The sequence below is a fragment of the Xyrauchen texanus genome, chromosome 24 (genome assembly GCF_025860055.1).
Source record: "Xyrauchen texanus isolate HMW12.3.18 chromosome 24, RBS_HiC_50CHRs, whole genome shotgun sequence".
In the NCBI taxonomy this organism is placed as follows: Eukaryota; Metazoa; Chordata; class Actinopteri; order Cypriniformes; family Catostomidae; genus Xyrauchen; species Xyrauchen texanus.
In genome coordinates this window covers 9,144,489-9,170,258 of record NC_068299.1, presented here as the reverse complement: position 1 = coordinate 9,170,258, position 25,770 = coordinate 9,144,489, and the positions used below count along the sequence as shown (strand labels likewise).

General features: G+C 37.0%; 1 protein-coding gene across 3 annotated transcripts in view; it reads left to right on the top strand.

The window, feature by feature from the left end:
* Positions 1-1,264: 1,264 nt before the first annotated feature.
* adgrb3 (adhesion G protein-coupled receptor B3) overlaps positions 1,265-25,770 on the top strand; it is a 222,609-nt gene continuing 198,103 nt past the window's right edge. For all 3 annotated transcript variants that reach the window (XM_052089881.1, XM_052089878.1, XM_052089877.1), the window contains exons 1-2: positions 1,265-1,973; positions 3,771-4,536. In XM_052089881.1, the coding sequence (XP_051945841.1) occupies positions 3,786-4,536 (751 nt within the window). In that variant the 5' untranslated portion in view covers positions 1,265-1,973; positions 3,771-3,785. The remainder of the gene's footprint in view (positions 1,974-3,770; positions 4,537-25,770) is intronic.

The window sequence follows — 25,770 nt, the reverse complement described above, 5'->3', positions numbered from 1 at the left end:
CTCAGTAATTATATGAATCATTCAAATCATTTAAATATTACTGAGGGTTGTTCATACTGTATCTATTATTTAAACATATGTAAGGTCTACCTTAAAAGCCGTGAGCTATTTAATAAGTTATAACATAATGATCAAGGACATTCTTACTAATAAGAACACAAATATGGGCTGTACATATAGGGTAATGATGACCCAATATGAACTTAAACGACTAAAAGGTGGCACATCCTACCTCTTCATTATTGTTTTGAAGTCATGCACTTTTGAATCGCATTTTAAAAAAGAGAAAATACAACAGAACATTCTCAGCATCTTCCCGACAGTGAAAATAACACTTCTCACAATATCCTTGCGCATGAAAGTGTGTGTGTGTGCGGGTGCGGGTGGGGGCGCTTATTTTTTAGAACGCATCTATATTTCATTGTTTTTTGACGTGCAGCACCGAGAGCTTTTCCAATCACTGTAGCATGATGTACGATCAAACCAGCTTTATGACACGCCTACCGGCCCAAAGTCATCCGACTGCAACGTGAACATCTGTTCAGAGACCTCCATCCATCTCCAACTCTTCGAATCCTCTGCATGCGCGAAACTGGGGCATCGGATGCAGAAAGGCGCGACACTGGACAGTTAATTCGTGTAAACCACGTTTGGCGCACCAGTCAATAATTCCATTGCTTCTTCATCCGAAGCGGCTATTTGCTCTTTGCTCGATTTTAAATTCCGTGAATCCACGAATGAGCCAGAATTTTCTTCTTGCAAATAAACATTTAATCTATTGAATGCCTTATGATCTCTGGGAAATACAGGGGCACACAATCTCATTCAAGACGACTCGTGCACATTTCACAAAGTAGTCCTTTGTTTTCCATTCGGTATTTGGAAAACAGTCTACTTTAAAAGGTCCAATGGCCGTTGTGAGTTTATGCATCTACTGAGTAGTTTGTATAACTTACCGAGTTCATGGACAGCTCAAATGAAAACCCGAGTTGAAAAAAAGTAGCTCCCAAATCTGTTTAGTCCACCACGATATGATCACAAGTTCAAAGTAAAAAAGACATAAATATAAAAAAATATATATTAATAATTAAATACATAAATAATACCCTCCCCCATTTATGTCACTAATGTGCACAATTTTAAAATTATCATTGGCTACAAGCTTTTGACAAATTATTTATACAGGATTTTATTTTTTCTCGTACCAAACAATTCCTTATGATGGTGGAATATGGAAAAAAAGGAGAGAAAACAACCTCACACGACGTGCAAAAAAAAAAAAAAAATATTCCCATGACTTCGTTCGCTTGCGTTAAAATAGTCCATTTAAAACTGAACCTTCGGCTCGCGGAAAAGACACCGTGCCGCTTGTTCCAGTCCGAGGGACATTCCTCTGCCTTGATTTTCCAACAAAAAGAGTTTCTATGTTATCCAAGGGAAGGAGGGTGCAATGGTGAGAGACGCAACTCGAGACGTCCATACGTGCCTTATCTTAGTGGCAGTGACGTGATATTGCAGCTCCAGTCCTGAGGCTCGGCGAGAAAGCGCTTTCCATCTCACTCCACAGCGAGTCGGCAGCATCCTCCATCCGTCAAGGATTGCGCTCTATACCTCCTGCTACCCAAACTGAGTACTATCTCTTGAGGGAAGGGCAGACAACGACTGATGGTCAGTACGCGATTCGCATTTATTTCGCAGACAACATTTTTAGCCCTCGTTCCGGCGTATTAAAGCATCGCTGCTCACTTCTGTTGCTCTCTCTCGTCACTTGGTTTCATTGAGGTGGGAAGAAAAGGAGCGAGATGATGATCCAGCCTGGAGTCTAACGCATTTTTGCTCATTGACCATCTTGTTGCTCTCGACTTCTATCATCGGCGATGGGAGATATTGATTCGCAAGGGAGCGACACGTTTCATTTCTAAAGGATGTTTCCAAGTATGCGGGGAAAATAGCCATAGCTTTCAGAGTGCAAGGTAAGTCCCATTTATTATTATTAATATTATAATTATTATTAGTGCTATGAATGGTAGATGGATAGATAGATTGTGGGTTTGTACGACAATGACATGGCCCTTGCCCAAGTTTATTCCTCTTAAATGCTTCTGAGTTAAAGAGCCGAGTTCCATAGTTCGTTGTATCTATCTCTGATTAAACAAATGCAAAAACGTCAATATTTCAGAGGACTCGAACGTCACACCAGGACCGGTGCGAAGTTAAACGAGGACTGGCAAAAAGACAGATCTTATGGAGTTTTGGCGCCGACTGTGTACCATTATTCTTTTTTTTGTTGTGTGGTTTACTTTGACCACGTTCACATTTGCCCCCTGAGGACTGGCAATCACGGTCGACTTATTGGGTTTTATAAGAGAGTTTAGATACGAAAACACGTCACTACAGGGTTTTCTAAATCTGTCTATATTCAACGCTGCTAGCGACGTGACAATTTGAAACGCTCCCGTGAAAAGCAACATAGCTGCCAACACTGCAAGCGCGCGACGCGACATCGTGGATGGGGAGTGCAAGGAAAGTAGCGCGCGATGGTATTGTCGTGTCCAATATATTTATATTATAAACTCTCTGTAGGCCTATAGCTATCGTGGTGCGTATTGTGATGTCGTACAAGTAGTGCCGCATTTTAAGTGATCCAGGCATGACAATTAAAAACGTCTCTCTCTCTCTCTCTCTCTCTCTCTCTCGCGCGCTTCACAGCCTTCCTTTCAGACTTCTAGAATATTTGGGAATGCAATACACTTGCACACGGCTTACATGATAAAATGCATAACCGATCATTGCAGAAACAGACCCGCCAATTTAAAATAAAAGTGTTGCCTTATAAAAAACAGAGATTGCATTCTGGAGCCTAATGCTGCTTTCATCTTAAATCGATCACGATAATGCAATCCAACCAGACAATCGCATGATCTCCGCTCGATGACGATGACAAAAGTTGATCTCAAAGACCTACATTTTGTAAATAAATAAATAAATAAATAAATAATATATATATATATATATATATATATATATATATATATATATATATATATATATATATATATATATATATATATATATATATATATATATATATATATGCGCTGTATTTTATTCTTCTTCACCAAACCAAATCGAAATCCCAACAGATTCTGAGCAGACTGAGATATGTAGATGGGATTATGCGGTCAGACATCATGTAGATCACTGCAGAATTTTCGACCCCATAGCTGTCGACTGAATAAAACACGTTTATGGGTGTCCCTGCTTTAAAAATACATTTTGTGGGTGACATCTAATCTCAGCCCTTGTTATCCTCTCAAATGAACGAGTGCCGATTTAATAAAGCTTAATGACCAAAAAGCCTTTCCATGTGACTGATAACTGTGTCCGACACTCACATTCATTAAAACAATGATATTAAAATTATTAAATGCATAATCATGGTAAAACAATACAAAAATAAAAAAGATGATCTGATCAACAAATATTATGATGATGTTTTATCCTGCCCACGCAGATGCCCAAAGTTATTACCCCCAATTTATTAAACACCACAAGGTGGCAATGTTTATCCGAAATGTGTTAAAGTCCCATGGTAAGAATAATTTGAATCTCTATAAAATTGAGATGGCGACTTATCTATAGTTCATGATTAAATCAAGCAGCAGAAATGAACAGAACAGGTAAGTGTTTGATTTATCCAAATGCTTTGACAAAGCATCACTACACATCATTTACAAACAATAAGGGTAGAATATCTGGTTCTCTTTCAGGCCAAATGACATAGGATGAAGGCTGTTCGTAATCTGTTGATTTATATATTTTCCACCTATCTCCTGGTTATGTTTGGATATACTGGTGCCCAAGATTTCTGGTGTTCCACACTGGTAAAAGGAGTTATCTATGGATCTTACTCGATAAATGAAATGTTTCCCAAGAACTTCACAAACTGCACGTGGACATTGGAGAACCCAGATCCAACCAAATACAGCATCTACCTAAAACTATACAAGCGCGAAATAAGTTGTTCCGAATTTTCTCTGCTGGCTTACCAGTTTGATCACTTCTCCCGCGAGAAGATCAACAATCTGTTGAGGATCAACGAATCCATCGTGCACCTGTGTGATGATGCCAAGAACCTTTATGTATTTTTGCATTATGACAAAAATTTTGTGCAGCTCCGGCGGGTGTTTCCTTACGAGTATAACGGATTGACGATAAAGAAGCCAGAGGAAGAGGAAAGATCTGTGGTGGAGTTTGTGGTTTTAAACAAGGCCAGTCCGAGTCAGTTTGGATGTCAAGTGTTATGCACATGGTTGGAAAACTGCTTGAAGGGAGAGAAAGCTGAATCGTGTGGAATAGTCTACGCTAAATGCACCTGCCCGCAGCATTTAGGCGATGGGGATTCGGATAGTGTGCTGATGCTCAGTAACGTGGTGTTGCCTTTGAATCCCCAAACCGAAGGATGCCTGACTCCTCAGGTGCGCTCGGCGCAGGTGTGCAATCTGAGCGCGGAGGTGCGACGCCCATCCAAGGAGGGTGAGTATGACAGCTGCAGGCCTTTAACGCTGGGGATAATTTCACTGCTTAATTATACTGTGGGTTTAGGATGCCCCCTTTTATGCCTCCACCCTTCCATATAAAGAGAACATCACTACAGCTCTGCCACTGATATCTACGATGTCTTTGTTCAGTTTTAAATAGATTTCTGGGATATCAGGGTGTACCAAACAATAAAGTTCCCACATGAGGTATTTTATGTTCTTATGTGATCTGATATGCCAGAAGTGTATACTACCTGGATTTTCTTGGATGGTAGCTAATTAATCAATTAATCACTTGGATGGTACTTAATAGGGGTACTCAGTGTAATGTTTTTTTACTTAACGCATTATGTTTTATTTATAACATACTGTAGCTATGCTGTTCACCAGAAAAAAACAGCAGATACATGCAATTAATATTTCAGCCCTTCACTATTTAGATTGCACACCAATGAAAAATAAAGATGGATTTGTGTATCCAAATAGAAATAAAAAAAAAGTCTAATTTACAGTTTGAATCCCCAAAATATGTTCTGGAACTGAAAGGCGTAATACTGTTTTAATATTTGGGGAATTGTGCAATGTACAGGGTCAATTTACCATAGTTGAAATGCCATACTTATCCTTTTGGCATTTAAATTGAATTGTTATGCTGTTGTCAGCCTCCAACAATGACAAGCGTCTTGTCACACGTCCATCAGCTGCTCAGCTTTTACTCACCACGGAGCAGCAACAGATTGCCACACATGCCTTTGCAGGATTTCATTCTGAATCACATGATGGGGGAATGATGCATAATGGACTTGTATTGGGGTCACAGACATTACCACTAATTAGCATCTGTAACATTTCAAAACTGCCATCAGATAGAGATCAACTGGAGGCAGGAATGACCCAGCATACTGTGAGAGGACAAAAGCTCACAGAGATGTTTGGCTGAAAATGGATGCAGACACTTTTACTTAAATTCCAGCATGGTGATTCAAAAATAATGAATTATGTGGTGGCGAGAGAGAGAGAGAAAGAGAGAGAATAACCCTCCTGTGGCATTCCATTTTCACTTGCTGAAAATAATAACCCCCTAGGGAGAAAGTGGCAGCTTTCCCGATCAAGTGGAACACAGTGCTTTAGTATTATCAAGGTTCAGTTGAGTTAAGTAGGCCCCCAATGTAGTTTTTCATTCCTCTTTCAAATTAGCTTTACATTCCATTCCAAATGATGTCATATTCCATTTATGATCTGGGAGCTGAGAGTGATATAAATTTTATTGTAGACTCCTTGTGATGTTTATAATATGAATCAAGCCTGAAATGAAGATTCAGCCATTGATTTTTTTGTTCCCCAGTTATTGTGTGAGTATTTTATTGTTGCATGTGAAACGGGAGCCAGTTGGTATGTGATAGCTGTGTGGTATGGGCAAAACTCACTCCCCTCGCTTTAAAAGGCGCACTAGCGACTGACGCTAGAGGCTGTAAACTTTGGCATCCTTGTTAGCGAGCCTGCCTCCCAAGCTGGAGACACCAGTTCAAATCGCGTTTGGATCAGGCTGAGCGAGACCGTTTACACAAACTCTTTAATTGCAGTAATTTCACTCTCTCTGTATAAATTGTACATTGAACTCCCACTTAACAACATTTTTGTATGAATTTAGCATTATCAGCATTTGAAATACAGCTTCACTATTAAAAAATAATGTTTCACGTTTTAACCGAACATGCATTCAACTTTTAGCTATCTGCATGTTTTGAGAAGCTTAAATGCACCAGCTTAATTTTTTCCCCTTCAAAGATTACACTGAAAGCTTCTATTTATAGAGCAAAGGCTTTAGTGGATTGCTTTCACAGGTTTATAAGAGCCCACAACACCACTATAGTGTCAGAATGGAGTTTCTGTCCTCCTGGATGAGCATTCAATGGTGTAAGTCTTCAAACAACTACAACAACAACAACAAAAAAATTATCTGTGCAGAGTTGGTCCTAAATAAATAGTCATCTTTGATATCCCTTAATGGCAACAAAGCATGGCTTTTGAATGGGGATGACATCACAATACATGCCAAGATAGCTATACAGAGAGTTTATAATAGAAATGAGAGGATCATGAAAAAGTGGTTTTATGGCTCATTGCACTCTTCGGGATGATATCCAACTAGCCAGCAAAAATATGAGCTTGTTATTATACTTCATGATAACACAAGTGTTTAAAATGCTGCCTCGCCGAGGAAGAAAGTAAAGTGATTTGAAATGTAAAAACATGTTAGACTTGCATAATGGATAATTAAAATGCTGGTGGACATTTAATGCACTTGAGCAGGCATTAGGTGATTGCAGTGATATTGCAGTTACTGTTTGGATTTATGGTTTTGTTGCTGTATTAACACGAAGGGTTTCTGGAACGTGGGTATCAAAAAGGATGATATATTTGATAAAACTAACTACATAATTTCAGCAAACAAGTTTGAATTAAAACAACAAAATAGTAATTTGTGTGATGATACATCTTTTATCAATACTATTATAACTAGTGTTTTAAGCAAAGGCTTTTCTACTTTTAGTATGCTTGAAACATTTAAATACATTTAAGATGAACTCATTACTTGATGGAAAGGACTCCAAAACAATTAACTTATTCAAATGGATTCATTTAAAAAATTTGGATTTTTTGGCTAAATGTTTGACAAGAAAGTGTGAGCAACATAAACATCAGTGAAATCAATCAACTTTCAAGCTAGTGATTTCTGTAGAAATGTCAGTGTTGTCCATGAAACCACAGTTGGGATAACCTGGATGCTAAGGTTAGTTTCTCACCAAAGTAGGGCTGCAATGGGGCGGCTGTGGCTCAGGTGGTAGAGTGGACTGCCAATCGCAGGATTGGCGGTTCGATTCACGGCCCACATGCCAAAGTGTCCTTGGGAAAGACACTGAACCCCAAGTTTCTCCCAGTGGCAGGCTAGCACCTTTCATGGCAGCTCTGCCGCCATTGGTGCATGAGTCTGAGTGTGAATGTGTGTGTGAATGGGTGATTGGGACACAGTGTAAAGCGCTTTGGTAACCTCTAAGGTTAAAAAAAAGTGCTATAAAAGTGCAGACCATTTACCAACTAACGATTATTTTGATTATCTATTAATCTAATGATTATTAGAATGATTATTCAACTATACAGTGATTATTGCAACAATTAATCATTAGCCCTTAGCCGATTATTCAGCTTGTGCCCCGACATAAAAGGTTGTATTAAACATGCTAACTAACACTAAAGAGGACAAAATCATCTTTTAAATGACATTCAGTGAATTAAAAGAAAAAAAATACTTTTTATGAAGTTTAATTCAGTAAAGAAATTCACTACAAAAAATTGTATTGTTATCAAGTGTTTTTGTCTTGTTTTCCATTTAAAATGGTCTAAAAATCCTAAAAATCTCACCTTTCAGTCCACTTCAATCCATATTTAACTCACCAAAAAAACAAACTCTCTCTTATTCATAAAGCTGTGTATTGCCAATTTTCTTCAAGATAAGAAATGCACAGTTAAATATATTATGATTCAATAAGTTGCAAGCTATCATGTTATAATCTAGCTAAAGCAAGCATGCATGCTCGAGGGACAAGCATCGCCACAACAGAGTGTACATCAGCTGGGTGGCATTTCAGTCTCTCCCCTTTATATCACGTCACTTCACGTGACTCATAGAAGAGGTGCTGACCAAACAGAGAAATGCCAGTTTCAGAGATTTTAGTTATTTACATGACCTGCTTCCGTATAATTTTAACTTTATTAAGACGCTCGGGGCAGCTCCAGCTCCAGCTCCAATTAGTCCACTACGTCTACATCACCTGAAGTTGTTTGGAAAGTTTAGATTGCATCTGGACTGTGAGCTGTGTAAACCTTCCTCTCCTCAGTCAGGCACGAGCTGTAGTGCTGTTTTTTGCAGTGCTGAGTTTAATGTGATCTCATGTTAGGTTAAATGAGATCAACGACTATTTGCAACGAAAAGTTTTGTCGACAATTTGTCGATAACATCGACTAATCGTATCAACCCTACACCAAAGGTAGTTTATTAAAGAGGCTGCCACAATTTATTCACAGTTCCAGTATTCAATTCATATGATTTTGTTTTCAGATAGTTTAAGGTTATGTTTTATGGGGATACTGTATGTTTGGTGACTAGATTAGGTAATTAGTGTAGCTCAACAGATGGAGCATGGTGCTGGCAATGCCAAGGTTGTGGGTTTGATTAGGTTAATGCATAGACAGATAAGATGTCCCTGAATGCAAGTATGTGTCTGCCAAATGAATAAATGAGGTAGAATTATAGCCATTTAATATGTTATTTTCACTCTAATGTTGTTGATGAGCATTTTTGACATCCATATTTTGTATGTCTTGGAGTTATTTTGGTGCAAAATATATCTACACCCTTTTACCAATCTCAAGATCTCTGTCAGGCACCGATTAACATTCAAATACTCTTTTAAATACCTTTATAAACACTTAGATATCATGTTCATCTTGCTGTAGTTAAAATGATTGTTAATGGAATAATTTAAAGGAATACTTCACCCAGAAATGATAAATCATCATTCATGTTGTTCCAAGCCCATATGACTTTATATCTTCTGCGGAATGCTAAAAGAGATATTTGGCAGAATATTAGCTTCAGTCACCATTCACTTTAATTACATCTTTTGTCATATGAAAGTGACTGAAGCTAACATTCTGCCTAACATGTCTCTTTGGAAGATGGAAAGTCTTATGTGTTTGGAACAAGATAGTGAGTCAATGTTGACAGAAAAAAAAATTTTGTGTTATTTTTTATGCCATAGGAAGATTATGAAGTATTTTTATGGATGATCTTTTTAGGAATTGTCTCCATAATGTTCCCTGTTCTTGTATGATGGCCATAAATGGAACACAGCAAGGAATCCCTCATTCTTATCATTATGAGTGCTCTTTCTTCTCTGTATCTCTGTACCATCACCTCTCCAGGCATAGTGACACTTGATGTGATAGCTCAAAGTCAGATGCTCAGAATTGTGTCTCCTAAATTAGTCACAAATGAAGCCCTGCTGGAGAAGATGAGTAACATCTCAGGGCGGTTTCTCATTATTCTCTGTCTCTCTCTCCACCACCAGTCTGCCCTAAGACAGCAGTGGCTATTTGCACTTTTACCTGACCGTTAGGAAGAAACTTGCCTGGCTGCACTGCGGGGTCCAGGCCCTTGCACTCGGATCTGTGAGATGACTGATCTGTCACTTTGTGCAAATGACCCTTGTCAGCCCCAGGACTCCAGAGTGTGTTGCGGAGCAAGAAAGGGGGATTTGGCTGATGCTAATGAAGTGCACATCCACAGACTGTCAGTTTCTGCTGAGTCATGCACATGTGATAATATCCGCCCACTGGAATTTAAAATGTCAGATTTTGGAGAAACGTGAATGGTTACAAATGAGAATGAAGAATGAGATGATTTATTTAGCATTAGGGCCCTTTAAGACCCAATTCATTTTTTTGGTAAAAAAGTGCAGTGCAACGAATAGAATGGTAAATGGTCTGCACTTATATAGCACTTTTTTTTTAACCTTAGATGTTACCAAAGCGCTTTGCACTGTGTCCCAATCACCCATTCACACACACATTCACAGTCGCACTCATACACCAATGGCGGCATTGAGAATAGAACGCAGGTGTCTATAAACACGTTTTTCTTTTTTGTATTTACACATCTTAAAAATTTTTGGTGCAACATTCAAAGACATCATTCTAGTGCATGTGTACATAGAAAATTAATTGAAAAACAAAGCAGGAGTTTCGGAAAACACATTCCGTGTGAATGGCCCCTTATTTAACAGTTAGTTCTAGTGCTCTAATCTGCACTGGAAAAGCAGCATTCCAAGAGTGCTGGTATTTATGCTGCAGTCATGTCTATGGAAGTGCTTAAATTATGAAATAACAACTCTTGAGATATTACTGAGAGCTTTTCATGTCCTTGGACCTAGGACATTATTTGTCTAACTCTCATTATACCAAAATTACAAGTTTTTACAAGTTATGGTAATTTAAATAATTCTGTGAACACACCATTAGTATAACAGTACTGGGGTTCTTCATTGACTCCACTTGTCTGTGTTCCAGACTGTTAGTCTTTGCGTTCTTGGCACAGCTGATCCAGCTTTGGCTTTGTTCTGATTTGTTTTCAGAAGCAGAGGAAAAATAGACAAAAATAACTGGCCATATTGTGTTAACATTTTAAGTTACTTGATATGAAATTCTTGTTTGTAGAACATTTGAATAAAAGCAATATCACACAAGGATGAGTGCTGTTGTACTGAATATCGGAAACGGCTGTAAATGCATAAGACCGAATCACAACCGATTTTAGCACAACATTGCTTTTGCTTATGTGATATTGCTGCTTCATTCTCTGGCTTGTATGTTTTATAAAGCATCACTGTGCTGAAAAGTGTATACAAGATATGCTGATGAATTATTGGTGGACTTGAATTATTGGTAGATCTTTTAAACATTATCTTTACATTTTTGCAGATAAATTTGTCTTGGACAAACTTTCTTGTTCAATTGTTGTAGTCAAAAGAATCATCAGTACATTTAAAATAACACTGGTTGTTTAAGGCAATATATAAGAGTGAGGCGCCATTACTGATGCCAGGGCCTAACAGAAAGCTCTGCATCTCCACTGCATAGTGCATCCTTTTATTCACTTTGAATCTTGCTTAAGTTGATCAGTAGTCACAGCGCATCATGTTCATCACCATTGTTCCCTCAACTTAGAGGCCGTCTTGAGTTCTAGTCATTTCTCGAGGGGAGAATACTTGCGTCAATCATTGTTGTCTTTCTTGTTGTCTTTGCTCTTATGCAGTGAAATGTCAAATGTTATGGCTGTGCCTGAAGGGTCTTTGGCTCTACGGCAAACGTCTTTTAAAGTCAATGTGAAAAACAGTTTGCAACCCATTTTACTTCAGTAATCTGAATGATTTCCAAACGCAACTCTAAATGGGAACAAAATGTAGGACCGGATTTTATGCATCATGAATTGATTGGATTGTGAAAAGTGGGTGTTGCATACCAGAATGGCTCCAGATGGCTAAAGGGGACGGGTTGAAAAGGTAAGAGTAATTTGTGTCATCATCTGAAAAGAAGTAGTTTCAATGGCAGAGCAAGGTATTACATTTTGAAAGATTACGAACGCATTCATCTTTTATTTGGAGTAACATGCATCAATGGATTGAGCAGAATAAGACCAGGAATGTGCATTAAAAAGGGTACTTTTGATTTGGTGTTATACTCCCTTGTAAGGAGTGGTTTTTAACACATCCATTAGAATTGCTTTTTCCAATGGGATGCAAAACCTCCGTGGTGGATGGATTATTTATGAAGCCCATATAAATCAAATTCATACAAATAAGACTTCCTCTAAAGCCTCTCATAATGATACCTGTGTTAGTTTTTGCAAAGCCAGCATATTTCTTCAAGCATTGACCAAAAAAAAAAAAAAACTTTAATAGGCAATGGTAGCCTTTCTGTGTGTTCAGCCTTTAAACATGATACATTTGAGCAATTTCTGAATATCAGACAATATCTGAATAGTACAGTATTGTTCAGACATACATCAGACAATAGCAACAACACAACAATAGCAAATGAGAGTGTTCTATTCATAGGTGGAGTTTCACTTTTGTCAAACATTATTTGGAAATGAATGTGAAGTGTATATACTAATCATTCCGCATAATGTTTTTACTTCTCTTATTAAACAACTAATTTTTCATTTCAGACTCTAATTATAGCGTTCCCAAAAAGAATGAAATGTCACGCCAAACTTGTTGAAGATTAGTGGCAAGCCAAACAATTTGTTATGTGATGAACTGTTCCCGCACAAAAGCAGTTCATTCAGTGTGCTGATGCATCTCTTCAACTGACTTCCATTCAAATAGTAAAGCCTCTGGGATTCTTTCGTTTTATGCATTTTTAGCAGAGTATGAAGGGTCCCCATGGGGGAGGGGCTGTGATAAAGATCCAGAGTAAGAAGTGTCAAATTTGGTGTGACACTTAAGGTGCCTATGCAAAAGCAAAACTATGAGAGTATTGTGTAGGTTAGCAATCAGATTTTAGTTTAGTTATAAATTCACCATTCTAGCGTTCAATAATACTGAATACTAATATATTGTATTTGTTTCATTCACAAACTGTCACCAAATATTTGAGGTAGGACCCAAGATGCAGGAGGGCAATGAAAGGTGTTTTATTGAAACTAAACACAAACAAAACTCATGAGGGAGAAACAAAACAAAGCAAGGCAAAAATAGAAAAAAAAAACTAAGAAACTGAACAAAACAGAAAACAAAACTCCCACAAGGGAGAAACCAATAACAAGACAAAAGGAATTAAGAACACAAGGATCTAACCGGGAAGACAAGACAAAGGAGAGAATATAAAGAGAAAGGGAAGATTGAACACAAGTTCTGCCAATAATCACAAGCAGCATGGGTCAGCATTGCCATGACAACGCTGACTGCGGTGCTGAGCAGCACCTGTGGGAAACACGAGGGAAGGAGGAAAACAAAAGCACATGGACATCCTGAGAGAGAGGTGGAGGAAACTGTCACAATCTTGCCACATAACGAATAAAACCAGACCAAAATGGCAGGATCATGACACACACAAACAATGATTTTGGGCTCTGTCCTCTTGGTGCCTAAACTCCACCCTTGCCTTTACTCTTAAAAATGTCAAGAACAGCTCTGTGCCTTTCAGAATTTACAGAAGGTGATTACTTGATGTTGTGTCTTGGATAGAAATGTTTGCAAAAAGAAACCACACTTCTCGGCGTATACTGTATACTATTTGTACGATTATATGCCGAATATGTGTGGCTTTAGCAAACTGTTATGAAACCTGACACCAAATAATGCTGTGTTGGCCTATGCACATATATGTCATATTTGCACTATCTGTTTACACGTAATCTACTGGCCCGTTATAGTCTCTGAACGGAAAGAATGTGTGCAACAGCTATCAATAATTTGTGAACGTCTAGTTGGTGTTGGATGCCAGAAGACAAAATGGATAGCAATTCCGCAAGTGCTACACTGCACAAAAATGAGATCTTCTTGTACTACCTCTCGAGCCCTCATCTGTGCAGTTAATCTGCTATGTAACACTTTTGAATATCCACTTCACATTTGAATATTTCAAAATTGTGACTACTTTGACTGTATTCATATTGAAGCAATATATTTCAACACTATTCAAAAATCCATAAATGCTTGTTTTCCTCTCTGCAATTGCAATTTCTTCCAACAAATCTATTTCATTTCAGGTTGTCTTATGGCACCAAAATGATTTCATCTGCACATTTTTTCCTTTTGAATGGAAATGCAATCATTTAGTGCATTGAATTCAATTTTAGTCTACAAAATTGAAAAACATGAATGGAGTGTATTAGAAAATGTTAGCCCTGAGCATTCTGCCTTGTAATTATATTTGGGTTGTAGATTCTACTGTGTATACAAAGTCAAATGGGATAAATTGCTGTAATTTGATCACATGGACAAACAAAAATCTCAAGGCTCCACTTTATCTGAAATATTATGTATATTCTAATAAGTGAATACTGAAACGTATATATTCAAAATGCTGGGAGGCCAATTTGGCCTGTATAATACTGTTTTGATTTGAGCATATTTATTTGAGCGATAGCTAAAAATACATGAAATGGATTTCAGTCTAACTGCATCTTCTCTTTTTTTGGTGTATATTATGTATCATATTACCAAAAAAAAAAAAACTTCACCATATTTAGTTATAATTGATTGACATGTGGTAATATTTATGCAAAATTGAATTTGTATAACCAAAATAATTTATTTCTCATTTATTTTCTTTGATAGGCTCAAATCCTTCTCCCCACAATTGTTTGCCTAGCAAGTTTATTGTTGCTTAGATTTCTAGGGAGGTCCCTGACTGCTGAATGACCATATGGTCCAGTTACTAGCATTGTCATCAAAACTATGCTCTCATGCAGTTTAGGGAAATTGATGGCCTCTGATTGTAGGATCACGCCTTGAAATGGTCATTCAATCAGCTTTTAAGCACAGTGACTGGGTCATCAATAAGCAAAAGTGCTGAGATCTGTGTGAGAGAAGAACACTCAGGAGTCTGATTCAAGTTGTTGGTGTTTTTGTGAATTTGTTAGAGTAAGCAAACTGTCATCCTCATGTTCACAGTGCCTATGTATTGGACTATATAGCAATTCATGTGCATTTCTTAAACCCATATGCAACCCATTGAAACAAAAATCAATAATTTTAAAGGGACAGTTACTAAAAAAAATTATATTTGCCATAATTTACTCTCCCTCATGTTGGTCCAAACGTAATTTTGCTTACGTGGAAAATAAAAGGAGATATTTTATTAAATGGAAGAAAAAAAATCAATATTGAATGAATGTGAATGTTGACTGAGGCTAACATTCTGTTTGACATTTCCTTTTTCGGTTGCACAAAAGAAAGGATTCCTTAGTTATTTAACAAGATTATGTGGATTGTCAGAACATTGATGTGGGATTATTAATATCCCTTCATTTTTATGTGGCTTGTGCTGTATGTCTCAGAATATTTCTTTCCTGGAAGAACTTTATAGTGAAAATTACTGTATATGGAATAACTGTGTAGTGAAATTACTGTTACCGGCTAATTTTCACAGTAAGAATGGCTCTTTGTGGAGTCTTTGTGAGGGGTTTCTCATGTGACACATTAGGCTGTAGAGTTTTAAAACTCTCATTGATTCATTATGTTTTGGGATGACCTTATTCGGAGGCCATCCTGACCCAGCGTTTGTCATTGTCTTATTAAAAGTGAACACAGATAACAACAGCCACTGGACCTGCAGAAATAAATATTACATAAATGTGCTTAATTAAAGAATTCCCTGTTTGGAACCAGTGAGGTTATCCTTTGAATCTTTAATTATCTGCTAAAAACAATTATTACAGCTCAGTATTTTACCTTATTTTAAGTTGTTTTGGTAATGAGTATCAACCTTAATCTCAAGCTTAAATTTGATCAATTTAGAAGATAACAAACAGTGTAACATCTGTACAGTATGACTCTCTTTAGATAATTCAACAATGCAGTGCAATTAAGTGCAGTATAAGTGAAAAAATAATACGGGGGACTTAGAGTAACATTTAGGATTATTTGTTAATGCATTATCATGTACTAACTATGGAAAATAACATAATTTGTAAAAGCTGTATTTTATATAAAAAAATAAAACAATCATTATATTAATTTATATTATAAAATACTATTTATTTATTTTGGTGAATGTTAATTCATAATTATACTCATAACATTTTTTTTGAATAATTAATTGTATATGTTGAAATGAACATTAACCAAGATCAGAAATGCTGTAAAAGTACTGTTCATTAATCATTAGTTAATGTTAACTGCTGGGTTAACTAATGTTTGGTATACAACCTTATTTTAAAGTGTTACCAGTAAGATTTACATTAATATTATGATAACACTACAACAAGGTTCTTTGGGGTAATGCATTAGATATTACGAACTAACAATGAACAGTATATTTTTACATTATTTATTATTTATTTATCTAGGTTTATGTTAATTTATCAAAACACTTTTTTTTTTGTTCGTGTTAGTTCATAATGCGTAGTTAACATATCCAACTTTTAATGTTAAAAATCTATTAGTACTGCATATGTTGAAATTAACATTAAGCAATATTAATAAGTGCTGTGAAAGTATTATACATTATGCATTGTTAGTTCATGTTAACTAATGTAACTGACTTACATTAATGAAAACAACCTTATTGTAAACTGTTACTAATTGTTTATATGTCCATTGGCATTGTGGCTATAGTACAGTATTATGTGCTCTATGTATTATATTTGTTAGTATTATATGTATTATATTTGTTAGTATAGTTTATCATGGTATTCCATACAATATATAAGGCTATCATATCATTAAGCTGTTGTTGTATATACTATAAAAGATTTTGTATGATATTTTTGCAACACTATGCAATCATGTCAGGACTTGAGGTATTGTGATTTGGTGCAATTGAAGTGAGATTAAAAATGGCCTGTATTTAAAACTGTCAGGCAGCTAAATGTGCAGTGTGCAACTTTCCTTGATTTGCATCATGTGAAATGACTCTAGTTTTTCACAGAAATTATGATGTCGGCCACACTGAGCTTTACAAACACAATTGCAGTGATATTTCTTTTCTTCCAGCCTCATTAAAGGTTATTCATGAATGCCTTGTTGTCTCTTTATAGAGAAGTGCGTTGGCAGTTCGTTTATTGACGTCCCGACTTTAGCAGCCAAGTGGGTGGAGCAAAATTGCAGACAATAATTACGCAGAGTTTTATGTTATTTAAATTATTTAGACTTTTTGAGGGTTCTCAGCATGGCAGAAATTAAGCCCACATTATTATAGGCTGATGATAAATCCTCCATTAATATTCATTTACCTCTATTTATCTGAAGCAGAAATAATGAGCACATCCTCCATTTGACATTACTGGGGAGTTCAGTTCTGGCATCTCTTGGGAGGTCCTTATGCATCTAGTTGGCACAGTTATACAGCAAGGAAATGCGAATTGGATGGCTCAAGGCATTGATTCTCTTCATACACTTTCAAAGTGTGATTCAGAAAGTTATTTAGCTGATTAAAAAAAACACACAAAAAAAAAACTGGCAGTTCATGCCAGTCCAACATGCATTTGATTTAGATTTTATGTGAATAGCTGGCAATAAGCCGTTCCAAGTGTGAAATGAGCTGAATTGATTTGTACGGACAGAGGATGGGTTTGAGGCTTTGAGCTGGATAATTCATGACTGCCTCACACACTTTGTAATAATAATAGCAACATCTGCCAGGTTCTTATATCCTTCTGAAGGAGGATAAAAAAGATTTTTTTTATCATTATTTGCACATATAAAGATCCCCATGAAATCCAGACTAGTGCAGTTTTCTGCCATGTTGACATATTTCCTATTAAAACAGGAAATTTGGGTGGAACATATTAAAGGGCTCAACTTTTTTCAGTAAATAGCCAAAAAACTTTAGTTTTGTCACAGCCATTAACCATGATGTGCTATTTGCCGGTTTGTTGCAGAGGAAGGGACATTTTCATTCTAGAAAGTGTGTGATTGGACAAATATCTGTGAAGTGCAGCATGAGTTATCAATATTTTTTTGTCTGTTTTTCCAGAAGAGAATAGGTTTGCTCTGATACCAGAATTTTGACTTCGGTACGATACCAGCCCTGGTACCTCAGTATTGATGCTTTTTTTATAAAATTGCACAGAAAACTACTTGATTAAAAGAACTGCATAAAGTCTTGCGATTACAAATTCTGCGTTTTTTTGGATTACATGTTTTAATGTTTAAATTCAATGTTTTCATCAATATGGTTTTTAATCAAAATAATTCATAAAGGTGTAATAAATATTAAATCAAATATATTATATTAACATGCTATTTGTTTATGTGTGTGCATGAAGTAGATGACAGAGAGCAAAGCAGCACATCTCGCTCCATTCTGAAGTGTGCAGCGCATGCAGACTGTATATTATTTAATTCAATCATCCTTCAGCTGTTGAATGAAAACACTTGGCCATTTCGAGATTTTAGTCACATTGTCATAGATATCATCTCAAAAATGTCACATCAGTAAAATTTTGCTTATAGCAATATACTGTTGTACGGTACCGAAATTACCAAAAAGACAATATTGGACCATTGTAAAAACCATTGTTTTTTGGTATAGTGATAATTCGTTAGTAGCAGTATGTTTTGCAACTCTAGAAGAGAAATAATACTTTTTTATTTTTGTTTTTTGCATATATACAGTGCTTGAAGTGATCCGGTATGCACCGTTACACTGTACTGACAGCTTATTTTGCACACTGTCAGCTCTTATAAAGTGTTTGTATGGTGTGCTGTTCACATAAAACCAAATATTACATTTATTATACAAAATTCAATAAAAACATACAAATAGGAAATGTTGCATTCTGGTGATAAGGGCTTCATTTCCCAAAAGCATTGCAAGCTTAAGTTCATTGTAGAGACCATTGGTGCAAATGGTTTCTATGATCTACTTAGGCCTACGGTGCTTTTGGAAAAAGCAGCCCAGACTGTTAATCGGCAAAGCAAACACATTAAATTCTCAAAATGGCCAAATATCAGCCAAATAGTTGGTCTGGTTGATGGGCAGCACGATGGCTCAGCCTCACAACAAGAAGGTCCTGGGTTCGCGTCCCGGCTCAACTAGGGTCTTTCTGTTGTTGCATGTTCTCCCTGTGTTTGCATGGGTTTGCTCCCGTTTCCCCCACACAGGGGCGGTGTTTGCGTATGGCAGAGTATGGCCATTGCCATACCCTAGCAGTCAGAGTTTAGATAAAACATCAGCTGATGATGATGCTCGTTAAAGATTTTAGGAGGGCTTTTTAACCCCCTAAATTTCCACCCTTCCACCCTCCCGCGTTTCGTGATCGCTCAGTCAGTCACTTTTAAAAGTCATATGAAACCGGCTCCTCCCAGTATTATCTCCGCAGCGTCAGCGTCAGAAAAAAAGCAGATGACAACCAACGTGCGTGCATTTATTGATAAATCGTTGATATTATATATCTGTGTAGTTCTTTGTTTGTCATAAATGCAGTTTACATTATATGATGCTGGAGAAATTCAACACGGTTTCCCACTGTAAAATCTGGGCTTATTTATGATAAATAAATTCCTTTCATTCAAACGACATGAGACTTTGTGACTTTTCCTACTATTGCTATACTTCATACCTTATTCCTACTTCAGTGCAATAAAGTTGCTTAAAAAAATGGATTCATTTATTCATTTGATAATAAATCCGAAGGCAAAACACGTGATAAGTGACCACTCACGATGAGCGCTGCTCTTATGATCTTAACGCCGACTTCTCTGATTGGATCAGAAAAAAACCAACGTATTTTTATTATTATTTTAACAACGTCTAAAACACAATAGCATATTTTAAATGAACACATAAATGTATGATATATGTTTAGATTATTGCAAAAGTATTATTATTATTTTTTTAAATTGTGGAGTGAGTGTGCACAGCCGCAGCTATTGCATCACTTAATCACGCGTCTTTTTGATTAGCCTGTCAGTCATACGGAGTAAACATGAAAAGAAACAGGCCGATTCAATCCTCCTTGGATGTTTTTTATTGAAGAAATTAAATAAAAAAAACGAGGACTGTAGTGCTGTCAGTGTCAGCGAAACGTCATCTGGGCCTTCAGTTTCTGATGCAAATCCTACATCAGAGATGCCACCAGCCAGCATTAGCTGCAACACGGTGGAAGATATTAGCAAAACTAAAAATTAAGCACAGAGGCAACCGCAGCTTTTAAACTTTCCAATCCGAAATGGGAGACGATTTTCGTCACAGCTTTACAAAATTCATGAATGGATAGAATATTCCATTTCAGACAATGCTGTTTTTTGCTATGCCTGTCGACATTTTGCCGGTTTGTCACTTGGGCCAGGAGAAAGAAGTGGAGCTCGGCCATTCATAGAGAGAGGTTTTACCTGCTGGAAGAACATGCATTCACAGTTAAGGGAACACACCGAGCGGCCTCGACACAGAGATGCAGTGAAGGCATGGGCAGATTACAAGGATGTATGTGCAGGTAAAAAGCCATCAATAGCAACAGCCATTACAAACAACAGATCTGCCGAGGTGAATGAAAATCAAGCTCAAGTGAAAACTTTGCTACGCTGCACATGTTGATGAAGTCATCCTTGAGTCCCAGGCCAGCTCTGCGAGGATTTTTTTAAAATGTGATGAGAAACCAACCAATGACAACACTATCTTGTCAGATTTAATTCAGTTGCAGTCTCTACCTGTGGCCTACAGTGAGTTAATAAAACTATTTCAAATCGTGCTGACCCTACCGATCACAACAGCTTCGAACGAACGTTTTTTTTCTGTCCTTAAACAAGTAAAAACTTATCTGAGGACAACAATGGGTGATGAGAGACTAAGCCACTTAATGCTCATCTCTGTGGAGAAAGAGTTGGTGAAATGTTTTGATCTGGATGAGCTTGTCACCGACTTCGCACTGCTCCGACCTCGCCGCTATCCACTTATGCAATAAAAACTGCACTGCAACAAAAAGGTAAGACATGTGTTTTTATATTTAATGCTGTTCACTGTGAGTTTTAATTAATAGTGTATTAGAGTTTGTAACGAGTGGAAATAAGGTGTGGCCCCTTTAAGAGCTGCGCAGCACCCTGTTGAACTTTCTGCACTCTGTATGGTATTGTATGTACCGTGCGCTTGAATCCCCATGTATGCGGGTAATCTCTGTTTGGTGCTCATTTTATTTTATCTGGTTTTGTTTGTTTGATAACGCTGTGGAAAGACAGTTGCCCCGAGTTCGACTGCGTGAATAAAACGCGAAGTTGTTGTGATGCCAATCGCCTCCGTGATTCTGTCTGGCCTAATAACTTCAGCTGTGAGCTATCCCTATTTTCTTTCCCTCCTGAGTCCTGACACAACGCATTACAAGTTAATAGTGCATTTTGTTTGGTATAATGTGTGAGGTATATCGTTCGGTAATGTCGTTGTTCTATGTATGCCAGAGGGAATGCCATACTCTAGGTTTTTGTGAAACGACGCCACTGCCCCCACAAGTCCAAAAACATGCAGATTAAGTGAATTGTAGACTCTAAATTGCCCCGTGTGAGTGAGAGTCCCCCAGCAACTGGGGATTGTGTCAGGAAGGGCATCTGGTGTAAAACTTGTGCCAAAACAAATATATATGCAGACTATCACGAAATGGACCCTGCACCTGCAGAAAGAGAGAGAGAGAGAGTTGGCCTGGTTGATAAATCGATAAATTGTATAAGGTAGATCTCTAGATATATATTGTCCTTAGATTAATAATTAATGTTGAACAGTTAACAATTTCTAATACTAAAACAATCCACTGCAAATGCAACAATGCAACAATGCATTTTGTATTCTTTTGTGACTATGACCATTGTTTTAGTATTATTCAATGCAGTAACTGAATAGATCAAAAGAATCACGTTGACATTGACAATGCTATGTTCATGTTTACTCGGTTGTATTTGTGATAAAGAGTCTCTTAAGGAATAGGTGATGAGTGAGGCCATCACATCAAAGCAAGAGTCGAATGCGCTAGTGTTGTCCTTCATACTTCAAACACACTGCCGTATGAATATGTGTTCTGGCAGCAATATGTCTGTGAAGACATGGAAGCTTGCTTCATTACTTTTAGTGTATACAGTGTATGCATATTTGCCTTTACTGTGCATTATTTCTACACAGGTGTCAATTCGTAGAAAATTATACAAAATAGTCATGTCATGCCAAGAATGTCTAAGGTTTAAACCATTTAATACAGTTGTTTTCTAGTTAGCTTTACTCATGTAAAGATGTTTTTCTTCTGTTTAGTGCAGCTTAGCACATCATTGCATGACAATTACATTGAGCAGAAAATAATATTTTCAATTAACATTGAACCTGTATTCAAACCAAATGAGACTGTCAGTCACAAAAGCTGTTAGAGCTGCTCTTTGTAATATACTGTACCTGAACAGAGCTGAAGGAGGTTTCCACTGGGTGTTCATTTAGCACTTTTGGACAAAGTACTATAAGTGCCAGTGAACAACTCTTCATTTTCAGATTTCTGAATTGAGAATTTATCATGCTGTAGTGTAAAAATCCTACAAGGTTATGCCAAGCTGTGAGAGATATTCCTCTGAGATTGGCTACTTGGGTTCAGACTGTACAGATGCTGATACTCTTTTGTACATAAGTTGGATTGTTATGGTGATGATAATTGGGGCCTTTTCACCATCACTTAACCTGCTTTGTATAACTAGTATTCTGATTGTAAACTATGAGGAAACGATATTGAAGACTACTCAAAAGGCATTTTCCATAAAGAGGGTAAAAAGGCCTAAAAACTCAGGGTTGAACGAAGCAGGGTTGCATATTAAGCCCAAGAATGAGCTTAAATGTTGGTTTGTAGTTATTGATTAACTTGTGTTTCCCATAAAGGAAAGAACAAAAATTATTGTTTTGTAAGTGTTTTTTGACCTCGAATAATGCAAAGAAAACATATTCATTTTTAAACAACACTAATACAATAATAATATTTTATCTTAGGAAGGGTTCAGAAATCAATATTTGCTGAGAAAACCCAGATTTTCAATCACAGCTTTAATGCATCTTGGCATGCTCTCTACAAGTCTTTCACATTGCTGTTGGGTGACTTTACTGGCGCAAAAATTCAAGCAGCTCAGTTTTCTTCCAGGATAACCTTGTACTTGACTTGATTTATGCGTCCATTGCAAAGACGAATCTGCCCGATTCCAGCCTTGCTGAAGCACCCTCAGATCATCACTGGTGATTTGGGGCTGGAAGTGAGATTTGTCTTTGTGAGTATATATATATATATATATATATATATATACTGTATATTGTAATTAAAATGTGTTAATTATAGACAGGTGTTTATACAATGAATTCTAATGAATTTACTACAATTAAATTATTATGTTAATTATTACATTATTATGTGATTTTTAAGTGGGGGTGAGGGGGAGTGGGGGGTATACTGTATACACACACACACACACATATATATATATATATATATATAGGTAAAGTAAAAAGGTGAAAAAAACTTGCTGTGAAGGGCAATACAGTAGCTACAACAAGGACATGAATAATTTACTTTCCAATTCACAACCACAGACTGTTGTGAAAGACCGAAAGTAAACAAATTGAAAAGAGATTTAATTAGTCCAATAAAGCATTAAAATAGAAAAGAGGGTTATTTCCCACCCTCATTATAACATAAGCAACAAGCATAGGCTCACGAATAAAATTCACCCACCAAGAGAGAGAACTCTTCAAAGAATGAGCAATGAGATTAACTGGCCTATTATTAATGTTGCATCCATAAAACAGTGATGCGATAGGACAAACAGCAGAGATGAGTGTGTTTCTCAAGGATGAGTCAATGGAGGGTTGGACATTCAGGGTGAGCTGACGAACACTCAGACTGACACAACCTTAGTTGTGCAAGGCTGCACATTAAAGTCACCCTGGGAGGCCACGTGGAGGGCTCCAAAATATCAATAGGGGTCAAGATGGAAGTTTGTCAAGAATGGTCCACAGAGCTATTTGAGGGCCAAGGCATGAGATAATGTGCAATTACCTTCACGTTACATGTTAAGCTTTACACTTAAAATAGAAAGAGCAATTGTGTTTCACTTGAAAATTTAAATAGTTTCAACTGTCATATGCAGAGAGGGAAATTGAGAAAGCAATTATAGGTTTGTGCAGCAGTCACTGCAAGTGCACTCCAAGTGTCTGTAGATTTCCATAAGAGAACTTGGCAATTAAAATTCCTCTTCTAAATGTGTGTGTGTCACACAAGCTGTAATCAAACCATATCTCTATAATAGGCTGTTGCACAAAAGTTCCTTTATAGAGGTTTGTAAATATTTTTTACAAAACACAGAGTTTGTCAGATCTCACAGCATAATTTTGCTGTGTATTCCTGTAACTTTTACATAAATTGAAGAGCTTGTCACTTTTGGCATCAAAATGTCATCAAAAGATTTTCAGCTCTGTATCATTTATAAAAGATTTGTAAACTTCATTTAAGGTCAGAACTGGTTGCATATTTTATCTGAGAAGTTTCAGACTTTTTTTGCCCTGAATACATTTTATTACTTAATCATAATTGATTTCCTAGACAGTCTGTCTCATTTCGCTGTCATTGTTTAAAACATGACATATAGGACAAAGCTCAGTAAGATGTGTTGGTATTGGCATGAAGCATGGAAACTGGATCTTTTTTAACAGGTTATATTGATCTACTTCAAAACACAGTGATGCTCACTAAGAAGCCCATCTGCCTCAAGGTATGATGTGTTATGCATTCTGAGATGCTATTCTGCTCACTTCAATTATTCAGAGTGGTTATCTGAGTTACCGTAGACTTTCTGTCAGCTCGAACCAGTCTGGCCATTTTCCGTTGACCTCTCTCATCAGCAAGATTTTTCCGTCAGCAGAACTGCCGCTCACTGGATGTTTTTTTGTTTTTACCACGATTCTGAGTAAACTCGAGAGACTGATGTGTGTGAAAATACCAGGAGATCATCAGTAACAGAAATACTCAAACCAGCACTGCTGCCACACAATTTGCTGATTAGATAATTGCACGAATAATTAGGTGTACAGCTGTACCTAATAAAGTAGTCACTGAGTGTGTATATACTATATATATATATATATAAAGCCTGCTTTGCATCATTGTGTTTATGTTGAAAAAAATATCTTGCATATCTTGTTGACACTCTTTCTCAAAATGTTTTTTCCCACTAGGCAAAGAAGTGAGAAGCAAAAACAATTAGAGCAGAGATGATTTTTAAAACCCCCCCCCCCCCCAAAAAATACAAAAAATGCAAGAGGAAAAAGCAGTACACACTGACCTTGTTTTGAGTTATTTTTAAAATCGTCTCTTAAGGCGTTTGGTTGTTCTGCAACGCGTCATGCTTAAAGCAAATGATCATTTCTCTTTGTTCCCACGTGATTATGTTAACAAATGCTAATTTGATTTCCACCTCATGCATAAGCAGTCTCCTCTTGCTTTTACAATTACAGTTCCTTTGATTACTACCACAAGTAACCTTGGCATTATCTATTATAATCATCTTTGATTTAATGGAAACTGGAACATGAAACAAATGTCATCAATGTTTATGGAAAGCATCCTCATTCGGTGACGTTCCCCTCTGAAATGCAAATGCCACAGTGACACTGATTCAGGAAGTTGTCAACTTTGTTTAATCCTTTTATTTTGCCATACTGCTTGGATAAATGATATCAACTGTGGCTGTTCTAAGGCTGATTGCATTCAATTAAGGGAAGCAGACCTGGAGCCATTATACATTTGCATTGTGGTGAAAGGTAGCAGGATGAGGTGTCCCAGCAAAAGTCTGGATAATTTAATTTGGCTGTTTAGCTCAATATGTAGAATGAATTAATTGTGCCAAAAGTTAATGGTTTCTCATACAGCAGGAAAGGTGGTAAGTGTCTCCCAAGGGAGCTGATTTCTTTTGTAGGACTGAGCAAAAATTAGGGA